At 39.0% G+C, this 15,666-nt stretch overlaps 1 protein-coding gene across 1 annotated transcript in view; it reads right to left on the bottom strand.

Moving 5' to 3' along the window:
- TOP1 (DNA topoisomerase I) overlaps positions 1-15,666 on the bottom strand; it is a 79,258-nt gene that overhangs the window by 21,293 nt on the left and 42,299 nt on the right. Inside the window, exons 4-9 of the mRNA XM_082670739.1 lie at positions 14,194-14,317; positions 12,887-12,942; positions 9,731-9,826; positions 8,647-8,722; positions 5,307-5,419; positions 4,207-4,213 (exon numbers count right to left, since the gene is read on the bottom strand). Coding sequence (XP_082526865.1) covers positions 4,207-4,213; positions 5,307-5,419; positions 8,647-8,722; positions 9,731-9,826; positions 12,887-12,942; positions 14,194-14,317 — 472 coding nt within the window. The remainder of the gene's footprint in view (positions 1-4,206; positions 4,214-5,306; positions 5,420-8,646; positions 8,723-9,730; positions 9,827-12,886; positions 12,943-14,193; positions 14,318-15,666) is intronic.

The following is a 15,666-nucleotide window of genomic DNA, read 5'->3' as shown; positions in this document are numbered from 1 at the left end:
ACTTCACCTAATATAGAGATTATCACCTATTAAATGCCAAAATAATTATCTGCTCAACTGATTGGTGCTCTGGAATGACTCTCGGCCCCACATTCAAGGCCTGGGTCAAAAAAAGCCAGAATCCTTCACTTTGTAAAAGCCAATACTCACAACAAATATGATGGAATAATCAGGTGAATGGAGGAAAATACATTTCAGCAGTTTAGTCCAAAGATATTGAGTACATGAGATCATTATTCAGCAATAAGTAGGGGATATGGACATGGAAACAGCTGTTTTATCACAATGATATAACAGTAAGCCACAACGGTGTACATGACAGAGGTATTATTTATACAGCTGATACATAGGAAAAGGCCTCCTGGGAATGGAGATGCCAGGTGAAGGTGTAAGGGAAAACAACCCTTTGAGAAAGTACACAATGACTATCATCCCATGTAATAGTTCCCTAGTATCCTTCAAATACTCAGACCATATTAAAAACATCCCTATTATATCCAAAAAGTATTTTATAGACTAGGATACAATTAAGGACCACACACTGCAATTGGTTGATATGTCTCAAAGTCTTTCTTTCTCTAGAATTAGACAAACCTTCTCACCACCACCACCACCATTTTGTTTTTTAAAGAGTCAGTCAGTTGTCTTACAGATAGAATACTTTAAAACTTCACAGATTTTAATCTTTGGTATTCCTATCTTAAAATGAAAAGTCCTACAGTTCTACAGAATTATTCAGGAGGCCAGTTATGCATATTCTATTACTTCCTGTCATCTTCCAACGCCAATGTTTTAAAGTTCAGAAACATCAAATAAAAATTACATGTATCAAACACTGTGCTGTAACAATAGCATTACTATAAAACCAAGGTCAATATATATGGTCAAATAATTTTTGACAAGGGTGCTGATTATTAGGAAAATGTAAATCAAAACCATGAGATAGCACTCTCACCCACTAGGATAGCTATTCTTAAAAAACAAAAACAAACCAGAAATAACAAGTGTTGATAAGGATGTGGAGAAACTGGAACTCTTGTGCACTGCTGGTGGGAATGAAGCGGGTGCAGCTGTAGAAAACAATATGGCGGTTCTTCAAAAAGTTAAACATAGAATTACCATATGATCTAGAAACTTCACTCCTGGGAGTACACTCAAGAGGACTGAAAGCAGGCATTCAAACAAATATTTGTACACAAATGTTCACAGAAGCACTATTCACAACTTCCAAAAGGTAGAAACAACCTAAGCATCCATTAACAGATGAGTGGATAAATAAAAAGTAGTCTATACATACAATGGAATATTACTCAGCCTGAAACAGGAAGAAAATTCTGACATGCTACAACATGAATGAACCTTGAGGACATTTTCTTAAGTAAAATAATCCAGCCACCAAAGGCCAGATATTGTGATTCCACTGATACAAGGTACCTAGATTAATCAAATTCACAGAGACAGAAAGCAGAATGGTAGTTACTGATGGCGAGAAAAGGGGGAATGAAGGAGGGTTATTGTTTAAAAAAGAGTTTCAGTTTTGCAAGGTGATGGGAATTCTGGAGACAGAAGGTGGTGGGGATCACTGCACAACAAAGTGAATGTATTATAATACCACTTAACTGCACACTTCCCCCAGAATCTTTTACTCTCCAAATCAGAGAAAATACGTATGTATGGATGGATGGATGTGTATACGGAGGTGAGAGAAACTGCAAGAAGCCTATCTATAGCAGTCACAGAGTAACTGTATGGGGATCCAGAGCACCATGTTTTCCTTTATCCTAGAACTTGGTTCCATTCTTCTCATCAACTCCACTGTTTTGTTTTCGTTTTTTGGTTTTGGCTGCACAGCACGGCTTGTGGGACCTTAGTTCCCTGACCAAGGATCAAACCTGGGCCTACAGCAGTGCAAGTGCAGAGTCCTAACTACTGGACCGCCAGGGAATTCCCAACTCCAGTGCTTTTTAATTAAGATTCCAACTTTTTATAATTCTTTCTATTCCGTCACATTCATCCTGAGGGCTCACGGTAACTTCTTAACCATTTAAGCAAATTAAGAGATGCACTCAACACTAAACCTCAGTTTAAACAGAAAGAAAGAACATAACCTATGACACATGCTGATATCATTGGATCAGCAACTACTACTATACAAATAAAAATAGTAGTGTTGGCCTTTTAAGGCCCCCATCAATGGTTCACCAACAAAATTAAGAAAAACATGTACTTAATCACACTTAACACCATCAACAAACTCCCCAGTTTCTAGATATTCTCATGAAGAATCATCTGTTTAGAATAAACATGGGACTTATGTTCCAACAGGCCAACCCTGACACAAAAGTACACTCAACTCAAAGCAGCACTGAAACCCTATATAGCTACAATGAGTAACAGTTAAAAATAGGGGGAGCTGGGACTTCCCTGGTGGCGCAGTGGTTAAGAATCCTCCTGCCAATGCAGACGACATGGGTTCGAGCCCTGGTCCGGGAAGATCCCACATGCCACAGAGCAACTAAGCCCGTGTGCCACAACTACTGAGCCTGCATTCTACGGCCCACACGCCACAACTACTGAGCCTGTGTGCTGCAACTACTGAAGCCCACATGCTCTAGGGCCCATGTGCTGCAACTACTGAGCCCATGTGCTGCAACGACTGTAGCCCATGTGCCTAGAGCCCGTGCTCCGCAACAAGAGAAGCCTGCGCACCACAAATGAAGAGTAGCCTCAGCTCGCCGCAACTAGAGAAAGCAAGTGTGCAGCAGCGAAGACCCAATGCAGCCAAAAACAAACAATTAATTAAAAATAATAAAAAATAAAATAAATTTAAAATTTTTAAAAAATAGGGGGAGCTGGTTTTAATAGGTTTCTATGAATGAGCCTGAGCATTACTGCCACCACTTGTAACATTGTTTCTATGGAGAAAATGTGACACAGTAAAGAAACCCACAGGGATCCCGACCATTTTCCCATTCCCAAAATTACCAAAGAGGGAGAAAAGGCTCAAAGTTGGCTTGTTTTTTGGCAGGATGAACAAGTCTATGACTCTGGGGGGGAAGCGAAAGATCTACACATTTACCAAACTGGTAAAGGGTGTTAATTCTTTTAGTGAGATAGCAAGAGAGGTAGTAAAAATGAGAGTATCTGCCATTTAAGTTCACTGACTAGGCTCTCAGTGACAGTCACTGAGGACTTGACCACCGACTTCAGAGTCTAACAGGTAAGCCTACAGTGACAGCAGGAAAGGGCAAGCGATAGGTTAAGAGGCCAGTCATTCCTGTTCTCTACTTATAAAAACTTACAGTGGTACCTTCAAGCATTGTGCTTAAGAATGCACACGATTTAACAACCAGACTTGAGAAAGGCATGCACTGGAGGCTGTAGCAAAGATTACTCAGCCCCAAATCTACCATCTTCAATGGTCCCACTTAAACCAAAACAAGAATAAAAACCATAGGTCACAAATCTCTCAGAATTAAAGTGTGGTAACACTGACAAGAATTTCAACCACAGAAGCAAAATCAGGCTATTAGACCCTTCAAGGATACCTAATTGCACACACAAAAGGCTGGACTAGAAAAAGAGTACATCTGCTTCCAGGCCCAATAAGAGCCAGGGCTCCAAAGGAAGGGGGAAGGCAGCAGAGAGCCTGTGATGACAAAGAAAGTACCTTGTTCACTCAACAAACTTACTGAGCACCCTACCACAGGACCCAGAGACATAACAAACTGACGAATTACTAACTCACCACTCCCAATAATAACCCCTGATTTATAGAATCACTTAATTTCATCTTAAAAAAATTTTTTATTAAAGGTCATAAAAACCTTTCAAAATTACATCACTAAAAACTTTGATTAATTTCAAAGGAAAAAAATGAAATAAAAATGAGGAAAATAAAAACACATGTTCTTTAGTTTTCTGACCGACACCAGAAAGGCCCAGAGTTCCTTTGCTCTGTATTTTTCCTTTACACTTTCCTTTTTTAACCCCACATATGTCCACACCAACAATGCCGATTGCACAGCTGTGCTGAGCCTTTCTGCCACTGCAGCTCTGCTCCTCTCAGCCACCTCTCTGGACACTGATGTTTCCCCTTTGCTCAGAAGTACTGGTGAGATTACTGTTCTCTATTACAAAAGCCATAGAGTAAATGCATACCAATGGGTCTGGAACTCTACATACCAAACTACAAATAGTGGATACCTCAAAGCTAGAAAAGAAAAATGGGAACGGAAGAAAGAAGGAAAGGGAACAGTCATTTTTTTCTAACTCGTATACCTCTGAATCATTGGAATTTTTTCAACATAAACACAAATCATGTATAATATAGATGTAATGGCTAAATAATACAAAGTTTTAAGAACAGCCAGTATAAAAAATACAAGTTTATTTCAAAACTCTAAACATCTAGAAATAACCTGTTATTGCTAAACTGTCCTCCATTGAAGATTGTCTGAATCTTCACTCCCCACAGTGAAGAAGAATGCCTGTTTTTTTCTCATATTTACAACCCTAGATGTTTTGGTACTTACTAATCTTTCCTAATCTGTGACACATTAAACAAAAAGATGTTTCATTTATTATTTTTCTTTGCATCTTTCTTTGCTACTTGTGAGGTTCACCATATTTTAAGATGTTTGTTAATCATTTATCTTCTTTAATGAGTTGCCTTTTCCTCATTTTTCTATCAGACTATTCCTTTCATTAACTGTTTTAAAAGACCTTTTTTTTTCATATTAGGAATCTTAGCCCATTGTAGTACAAATATTTTCCTTTAGGATTTTTTTTTTAATGGCATGAGTTTGTTGATTTGCCATATAGAAGATTTTAATTTTATCAAATTTATAAATATTTTCCTTATGGCTCTGCTTATATGTCTTGCTTCAAAAGGTCTTCGTTATTCTACAATTATAAAAATATTCACCCAGGTTTTCTTGTGGAGGTTTCTTTTTTTTAAACAAATAGGCAATTTCCCCAACAAGATTTATAGAACAATCCATCTTTTCCCCTCTCATTTTAAATGCAACTTTATTCATATGCTAAATTTCCATATATATATATATATAGGACTTCTATAGTTCAACAGGGTGGGACATAGTATTGAGATCCAATAGGGTAAGAGGTAGTTAATGTTCTCACTAGGTCCTGCAAAACTTATTTCAGAATGTTATTCCAGAGAGATTCTTTTAAGTACTTCCCTCCTCCCACAAATATCAAGCTATTCATTTTAATACTCAATATTCTTGTTTCATTAGGTTGTAGAATAAAAGAGCTAACATTTTAACCCAGTGCTGAAATATTACCATTTCCACTTTTGTTCCTCTTCTTTCTTCGGCTTCTTTTTCTTACTATCTGGCTCAGGAACTTTTTTATCTTTATCTTTATCCTTATTCTTGGGTTTTTTCAATTTACCATCCTACAAAGAAACATGGTGAGAAAGCACTTAAATAAGGACCAATTACACTTCTGGAAGTAGTTTTGGGGAGCCATTAGACAGAAAAACTGGAATCATGGAATATGAGAACTGGAGAAGTTCCTGAGTCCAATACTCTCAATTTGACAGACGAATAAAAATTTATTGGTACTTTTCTCTAAAGCGGTATTTCCTAAAACTCCCAGACACATTGATTACCTGAGAAAGTAGTTAAAAACATTCATTCTGTAGGAGAAAAGCCTGGGAAATTGTATTTTTTTAGCCTCAGTGGAGTTTGGGACAGAGTAATCCCAGTGTATTATCCTCACTTATTTTAAAATCTACTCATCTTTAAACCTCTTCTAATACCACCAAATAACAGGTACAGGAGACTTTTAATGTATTAAATATACAATTTGAAAGGAAATTTCTGATTGAGCCTGGGGGGGAAATACTTTATTACTGCTATTTGCATACACAAAGTCATGAAGCAGTAAGCAAGCAAGTACTTGGGAAGCCCTACAACAATTACCAATTTCCATGATAGTATTTCTTTGAACTGTAACCCTAGATGAGCTGTCACAGTAGCACAGAAAAAGAACAAACATAAACAAGTATAATCCATCAATACAGGTGATAAATCTCAAAACACACACACACACACACACACACACACACACATCCAGACAAAAATGTGCTATTCAACAGGTGGGGGTCCTGCTTAACAGAATCTAAACTCTTCTGAAGAATATTTTCCTTTGTCCTAACTATTCAATATAATTTAAGTCTTTATTCAGCAAGTTTTATATAGCTATGAAAAATGGTTTTGAGTCATCTTAAAGTCAGTTTCAGAATGGCAGAACTTGAAAGAACTTTATAGTTTGGTTTGACCTCTTCCAGTTATAGTCAAGGAAACTCTGAAGCAGGTTTTGTCACTTGCTCAAGGTCAAAAAGCTGCTATTGACTATGATGAGAGCCCAAGTTTACCAGAAAAATAACAGAATGTGACTCATGGGAATGGCTGGAATATATAAACATTCTAGGACTACACATGATAGGATGGTAATCAGATAAACTCAGGGAAAGCAAATGGCCTCCAGTGTACAAAGAAGGGGAAAGGCTACAGTACTACACATAGTTTAAAATAGGAATGGAGAATATAAACGTGTAAGTATGTCTGGGAAGAGAAAATACTAGAGAATCTCATTAATTTAGATAATGTTTACTGTTTAGGCTGAAACACACCACAGGAAAAGGAAATGTTTTTCAGTTAAGATATTCTCTAAACAACTTCTGAACAGGCATGCAGATGGTTTCATCAGGAAACTACTGGCTACATCGTATGTTTTCAAGCCTCAGAATGGGATTATCAGTCACTAGGAGACTTCAGAACAATTCCCAGAAATGAAAAACACCATAGCCAGCAAGTGAGGTTTAATGACTGATCTTGCCATCTGGGGTCCCTACCACAATAAGACTGGGTATTAATTTAGTCTTTCAGCCTGCTTTTTTTTCCCCTCCCCTGTAGGGAGAGGGTTGCTAAGACAATTAAATAAATGAAGTCAACCATTCTTTCTCCCAGATGGTTTTAACAGTTATTACAAACCTCTGTGAAACCCAGAGAAAGGTATTATTTTACATAAATGCAACATAAGCATAAAGGCAATATAGAACGCATGGAGAGCTAAAGTTTTACATTTCTTTATTGACTGGTCTGTACTGGTAATCTACATGAAAGTGGAGTGACTATCATACTCACTACTCAACATTTCACTCTCGATTCCTTGAGTTGGCTCTTATACACTTGAGCTTCTGCCAAGAACAGGCTAGTTGTCAGAAAAGCTACAACTCCCTAAATGCAGGCCCTGATCATCTCTCTACGGCTCACCTACTCATTCATATTCTTAATATGATTTCATTAAAGACACTCCTTCTGCCTTCTTGTGGATTTGGAGGATCAGCAAAGTTCCACAGGAAGGAGGATAACATGGCAGCTAGTGTGCTGGCTCTGGAATCAAACCACATGGGATCAAATCCCGGCTTTACCACTTGGTATCTGTGTGGCTTCAGGCAAATGATTTAACCTCTCTGTACCTCAGTTTCTGCATGTGTAAAATGGAGATAATAGTAGCAATATTTATCTCTAAGGACTGTTGTAAGGATTAAATGAAATGATACCTATAAAGCGTGAAGAATAGTACCTGGTACACTGTAATCATCTAGTACATTTAATTTGAATTATTAATATTATTACTATTATGATAGATTACACTTTTAATATTCACTGCCCCTTACTATCACTATCTTTACTGACGATACTTCAAGCTATAGACTTTATACTTGTGAATCCATTTTGCCCAAGACAATGGCTAAACTCAAATGCAGCAAAGCTAATAACTTACTCAACCCCTTCTCTTAGGAGACTGCAAGATTAAGACCCCTGTGAATTTCTGACATCTTTTCTTGAATTACTCGCCCACAGTTTTTAGTCCAAGAAATAGTGTCAAAAGAAGGAACCATATTAGTATATGTTAAATCTACCACAAGCATCAAATAGAACCCTTAGGAAAGTACCTGAATTGAAACTGAGATTTTAAGGAAGGTTATAAGCTAGGAGAGAAAGAAAAGAGGAAGAGTATATGTGTTCCAGACAGAGGGAACAGCATGTGTTACATAAAGCCCTGAAGCACAAAAGAATCTGGTGTGGAAAGAAGCAAAGGAGGTCTGTGAGGCTGGAACAAGGTAAATTAGAGAAGAGGCACAAGATGCAGGGGCCAGATCGGAAGAAGCTGTAAAGAGCTTGGATTTAATCCTGTATCCAAGGGACACCCATTTAAAGGACTTTAAATAGGGAGAGTTACCCAAAATGATTGACGAGCAAGCTTTGTTAGATATAAGAAAGCACTAGAAAACATTCCTAGGGAAAACTCTTCTGGGTTGTAAGCCAAAGTATGATTTATTGCTAATACTTCCCCTGTATGTATGAAGAGAGCACAGTTTCTCCAAGAACATGTCAGTTGGCAGCATAGCTATGGGTAGACACCCAGGAAGGCTGAGATCTTAAAACTAACAGTGCCGCAGCCACTGTAACACACTTAAGAGTTTTTCCCAGTGTTTCCTCTACAACAGAGCAATAAATTCCTCAAACCCATTTGGCCTTCAAAAGTTATTTTATGGAAAACTCCCTATTCCAAACTCAAGCCCCAAAGGGCCTAAGTCTCTTTACTAACCTCTTCTTCCTCTAGTTTTCGTTTCTTCTCTTTCTTGGTATCTTCTGTTTTAATTTTCTTAGGTTTATAATCAGCACTAGAAAGGGGAACATGAATACGCAGTTAACACAATTGTGACTCAGTAGTTCTCACCAATAGGATTAGGACCTCCAAACTCTTCTTGGCGGCCTCCAAGGCAGGCGTGGCTGCTATTACTCTTGGCTGGGCATTCTACAGTCAAGAACAGGAATGGAGAAAGTAAAGGCGGCCAGACCAAGGACCAATAGTTATAGTCCTCTATAGAACAAAACGAACAACTTTATACTACACGCAGGCCTGGAAGGGAAGTGGAGTAGAGGAATACATACAAACATAGACAACACTAGAAGGTAGAAATCTGGGAAGCACACACACAGGGCAACAATAGCTACCACAAAGTAGTAACTGGAAAAGAAAGGGGAGGAAAGAAATTCTCCATGAATTCTGACTATATACAAATGAGCTCATTAAGTATTTCCCTCCTCCCTTTCCATCCATCTTCTACCATAAATCCTTTGTAGATTCCCAAAACATAATAAACTCTGCAAGATTGAAAATAATGAACAGGATTTAACCGCAATGACTGAACCTGAGAAAGAGGTACATATAAGTCTCAAATAACCGTTTTAAGTAAGAGCAATTTTATTACTTCTATACATGGAAACTTCACTCAGAAGGTACGAACAGGCACAGATCCTAGGAAAAACTGCTTCAGCAATGAAAACTTATCTGTGGTAGGTGATGATAAACTTAAAGTAACTTAAATAATTTAAATATTCTTTGTGAATTCTGGATTATTTGAAATTCCAACAATAAATATGCATTACCTTTTTAATAAGAAAAAACGTAAGAAAAGTGTAAATATATATACTCCATTTAAGCCTCAGGCACACTACTTATTTATTTAAGAAACGCTATTTCTCATAATTCAAAGAGAAATCAGTCACCCAGTCTATTAATCACAAATTCCTAATGAGTAAAAGTCAACTAATGCAGTTGTTCTGTGTATTATTGTCTAAACGACTCCTTTTTGTTAAAAAAAATTAAATTAATAAGAAATACTCACTCATCCTCGTCTCGAGGTCTCTTTAATGGCTTTATATCCTCTCTAGGAGGAGCAAAATAGCCATCATCTTCAGGTTCATCTTTAATCAATGGTGGACTAAAGAGAAAAAAATTGCTAGTTAATGAGCGGTGGAACATCTACATTATATCAAGTAATGCAAAGTAGCGGGAGGTAGCTAGTGGAAGGATAACAACATACATGTGTACACATTAAAAGGTTTTCCATGAGTACTTTTTCTCACTTAATTCTCACTACAACCCTGTGAGGTAGACAGTATTGATCTCAATTACAGATGAAGAGGCGATATCAAGGTTCGGGATCCGGACTCCTTATTCTCAGGATTCTTTCCACTACATCTTAGCTATCTGTGCCAACGGAACCCACACCACAACAGGAACAAACCTAAGTTGTTTCCTCCCCTTATTTGAGGGGTCTGTGTATCTGATCCCTCAAGTGATGTGAACTGATTATTCTAGTGCTCCAAAAGCTAAAATATAGCTTTCACAAAAAAAGGAATAAAAATGTATTCCCCAAACTTGAGGCCCAAAACAAACTGAAGTCATTCTAAGCCAAATCTATTCACTGTTCAACTTCCTCCTTTGGTTTACTTACTTTATACACAGAAGAGTACCTTGTCCTATTTTTGTTAAGATTCTGCCTTCTGAATATAAAAAGATGATTCTGTTAGATGACTATCTTGAACCAAAAAGAGGAAGGAACAAGTTAAAAAACCAATGGGATCCGACTTCCCTTGGTGGCGCAGTGGTTAAGAATCCGCCTGCCATATATGCATGGGACACAGGTTTGAGCCCTGGTCCGGGAAGATCCCACATGCTACGGAGCAACTAAGCAACTAAGTAGCCTCACAACTACTGAGCCTGTGCTCTAGAGCCCAGGAGCCACAACTACTGAGCCCACGTGCCACAACTACTGAGGCCCGCGTGCCTAGAGCCCGTGCTCTGCAACAAGAGAAGCCACCGCAATGAGAAGCCCGTGCACTGCAACCAAGAGTAGCCCCCACTCACTGCAACTAGGGAAAGCCCGCGTGCAGCAATGAAGACCCAACACAACCATAAATAAATGAGTGACTGAGTGAATGAATGAATGAATAAATAAATACATTAAAAAAAAAAAAAACAACCAATGGGACCAGCAATCACCACAGCCTGGGATATTCCCTGGCCTGGCACATCTTGTTGGAACTGCACTGCTCACAGCCAGAGGCATCTACAAAGCTAACTAACTCGGCACAGGGAATGGCCTCCAGACACAAAGCCACTCATCTCTAGGGGGGCCAAGGGATAAGCATCCAGATTTAGCTGCCAAAGAAAGGATATTCACAGGGTTTCAATGCTGTCCCCCCACTCCCGCCCCCACCCCAAGCATACTGGATCCCCTTGCTTGCAAATGAATTTGAATGTTTAAACAGATTAGCTTTCTTTCCTTATTTATGCACACTCCCCAAATGCTGACCTCTATAGCTGTTTCTCCCCACGACGGAAACCACTGACACAGCCCCAAGTGTCCAAAATCTCCAAGAGCTTTGCACCAGAAAGAAAGAAATGCTGCCATTTACCCAACTAGTTAAGTAAATGCTAGATCCTAGTACTGTCATGAGTGAAGTTAAAAACACTTGGGAAGAGCTTCCCTGGTGGCGCAGTGGTTAAGAGTCCGCCTGCTGATGCAGGGGACATGGGTTCGTGTGCCCCAGTCCGGGAAGATCCCACATGCCGCGGAGCGGCTGCGCCTGTGAGCCATGGCCGCTGAGCCTGCGCGCCCGGAGCCTGTGCTCCACAACAGGAGAGGCCACAGCAGTGAGAGGCCCGCGTACCGCAAAAAAAAAAAAAAAAAAAAAAAAAACTTGGGAAGGGTTACTAGGCCTGAAGAAAGAATTTTTAAAACAATTACCAGAAAACTGTTCCATCCAGTGAAGCATGTGGATTCTCTACCACGATACAGATGCAAGCTAGAGAGCAGTCCAGCAAAGTGAACACAGAGACCACTGCCTCGAAGGGTGTGCTTCTGACCGTCTAGCCCAGAAAGTCTGAAACTGAACCAGGACTACACACCAAGTCCAGAGAGTCTAATCATATCTTAGTTTAATAAAAGTTCAAGGCAGTCTCCTGGCAGAAAATAGTTGCCCTGTGTTCAGTCACTGTTATCTAAGAAATCAGAATGCCCAGCTTACAGCTCTAATGCTTCTTGAATTTTACTATTCTGCATTCCTAGAACAGTTACAGAACATGCCTGAAGAGGGCACTTGCTTCTCCCTGGTCTAAGGGACCCAGAGTAAATGGAACAATTTTCAAAAATGTTCTCAAACGAAACTGAAAGTTCAAAGTTTCAAGGAAGCAAAACTGTCAAAACACTTTGCCCTGGACAGTAATGCAAATACTCCCCACAACTCCTTGTAAATGCATCCTGCCATTTAGTGGAGCAGGTGAGAATATATGATCATATAAGTTCTGGGTTTTTTTAAACCAGAGGAGACATTCAGGCTTATTTTAGGGAGTTGAGGCTGATGAGGAAAACAGAATCAAAATGGCCCCAAAAAGTAAAGGAAAAGTGACCTCTAGATTGTGCGTATTTTCCTTTCCTTCTGGAAAACAGATAAAATATTTCTACTCAAATCTACACCTGTCCCTAAAATGCAAATCAAGTTAGTTTCCAAATATGAGCCTCAGCATAGGGGCAATTCAGAGTAGGGGTTCAGAGTAGGGGTTTTCCAGGAAACTCCAAAATTACTACTAAGTACAGAGTTTCTTTTGGGGGTGATGAAGATGTTCTGAAATTAGATAGGGATAATGGGGAGGTTATATAACCTTGTGAAATACTAAAAACCAATAAACTGTATACTTTAAAAGGGTATATTTTATGGAATTGTTAAATTATATCTCAATTTAAAAAAGCTTCTTTCTGTCAACCTTCTCCACTCAAAACAGCCTTCTAGAAAATGTGCTGGTCAGTCTCACTAAATGGCACTCTAGAAATGCTCACATTGGCTTAGACCAAGTCCTTTCACTGCCAACTTCCTCGAAAACCTGGAGATGGCCCGTCAGTGCATTTCAGGTAAGATCAGACAACACTGTAACGTGGGCAGCTGGCCTACTGGATGCACACAGAGAAAGAGAAGCCAAGGCAGCAGAGGAATCTTACCTAGAAAAGCCATTTTCCTTCTCCTTTTTTATTTTTACATCCCCAGAGGCTCTAATCTGAAAGGTAAAACAACAGTAACTGATTAGTACCTTAAAAGGACTAAACTTGAAGAAGCCTCTACCTTACTTGAGATGATCTGGCCTCCACTCTTGGGGCATCTTGATCCCAGACTGACTCTTCTTGTTAGCAAAACTAAACAGGTGGACCAAAGGTCTTGACACTTTTCTAAGACTCCTTTTTAACAATTCTTCAGATGAACTGTCCAATTTACTGAGAAATGTTTCCCTTCAAAATGGTGGCTTTTTACCTTTAAATGATGGTAGGTCCCTCTCCCTCAATAAATATACTCCACCTCTCAAGGATTTGCCCTTGGCAGTACAGACAGGAAATAAAAAACCAAACCAGAACAAAAAAGAGTACTTTATTTCCTATCTTCTCTGATTTAGGCAAAGTATATTTACTTTTGCCCTCCTTCAACTTTCCAGACATTACAAAAATCTTCACACATACACTCAGAGGAACGCACACACACAGGCGCGCACGCGCGCGCGCGCACACACACACACACGCACACACACACACACACACACACACACACACACACACACACACACACACACACACACACACACACACACACACACACACACCGGTACCAATGGAAGAATACAAAAAATAGCTCAGTGGCTGTCTCCAGAAAGGGAAACATAGACGACAATGATTTGAGGGTAAAAGGGAGATGTATTTCTCACTATTATTCTCTATTTCATATTGTCTGAATTTAGCAAGTCCATCCAGCATTACCTTTTCAGAAACTAATATAAAAACTTTTTTTAAAAAGTCTATGCACAGTACTACTACTTATTCACAGCCAGATGTGCATGTCACATGTACCACCTTCTTCAGCCCAGGTGGAAAAAAAACAGATTTTACCAGCAATGAGCTCATTAGTTTACAAGCATCCCACAAAGTTTGTTCTACAGAGATTTGGCTAGCAGAATTAATTCTCCCCATGAAAGAAAACTGACTTTCCCAGAAACCCTACATCCCTCAATTTATCCATTTCCCATATAAAGTAAGGTAATGATATGGATAGGTTTGGTGCGTGAAATACAGTGGTAAAGGGCTTTGGTTTTTATAGTTTAAGACTCTGCTTGGCTCTGATGTCTCCTGACACAGACCTTTTTCACTCAAAGGCCAGGGAATCTTACTAGTCAATGAAGGTACTTTCAATACCTGCTTTTACAGGTAAACAAAATGAAAAGTACATCCCACACCTCTTCATTCCCCACTGGAAAGTTCTGTACCTTTTCCTCCTTTCGTTTTTCCTTGTCTCTGTCTTTGTGTTTGTCTTTATGCTTCTCTGAACTTCCATCTTTGTGTTTGGTTTTCTCCTTCTCTTTGTGTTTCTTTTCAGAATCTTTATGTTCACTGTGAAAAATAAGACACAAACAGTTAGCAGAGTAGGGACAAACAGAGTAGGGACCACAGGGTTCATATCACAAGATTAACTCACAAGATACCCTGAGATAACATGAACCATGGAAACTTACAATGCTTTAAATAAATAGTCCTGACAGAAGGTTCAAGTAGAGGCTCTTGGCTACATCAGAGTTTCTTTACCTTGCTTAATGTTTTAATTTTTTCGAAGAAGCAAAGGAATCAAATAGAAAAAACATAGTCATTCTAAACGTAACAGGACATTTTTTTAAGTTACTAAGACTATACAGCAAACCCACTGTATTTCTACAACATTCTACCAGCAGAAAACTATAATGAAAGCTCCAACTTGAGCTCTCACATCTCATGTGAGGAGGTAAAAACAGTTCACCAAAAATCATTTGGTGGCTTAGTGCCAGATGTGAGACATATCACAAATGTAGCCACGCCAGGGCTTTGTGCAGTAGCAGCCCAACACAGTCAGTGTTTCCTGCCAGCTTAGGAAAAGCTAGTCACTTCTAGCTTTTCTAGCTAGGGCTTATAAATCCTGCTTGGTTCTTTCCTCAGAATAAGAAAAGATCCATCTAAAAGCAAGGGCATTTCCTGTGCTAAACACTTAAAGCCTTGCTTTTAAAGGGGTTTGTGGGCACAGTGGTAGCACTATAAAAAGGTGCCGCTTCTCTGGAAAACAAAATATGACATTACAAAACAAGAGCCATTAAAGTGTTCATATCCTGGGTCTAGCTCCTGGAGATTTCTCTCTGGGTAAAACATTACAGAGAGATGTTCATTTTGATGCCTCCCATAACAAAAAACAAACAAGAACAAATAAACAAACAAAAAAGCACCAAGAAACCAGATACAGCCTTGGTAAATACCAAGAGGGAGATACTGTGATATATCAAAGGTATACATCACAGTTATCATTATCATTATGTAGCTGTTATGCTATAATTTGTGAGTCCTACAAATATACATGGAAAATGTTTATGACACAAATGGAAAAAAGGAATATATAAAATGACTGCAGTTATATAAAAACATGCATGTAGACAAAGACTAAAGAGCAAAAATCACAAGCTGTATTTTAAGGTGAACACTGGATGACTATTTTCTTCAGTATACTGGGCAGGAGGTTTAGGAACCTTGCTCACCTCAGCAGCCAATATATTCCACAAGTTAACAAAAGAGAGCATGAATTCAAGTGCTATGAGTTGGGGGTCACCCCAGACACAGGACAGCTGACAGCAACCCCAGCTGACAGGGACAGTCAAACCTATAGGCAGCATCGGCTCTTGCCTTTCCCACCATAGACTGTATTTCCTATCTCACATTTACCA

This window comes from Grampus griseus (genome assembly GCF_964374135.1).
Source record: "Grampus griseus genome assembly, chromosome: 14".
NCBI lineage: Eukaryota > Metazoa > Chordata > Mammalia > Artiodactyla > Delphinidae > Grampus > Grampus griseus.
Note: the sequence above shows the minus strand (reverse complement) of the source record. Positions and strands in the feature narration are given on the sequence as shown.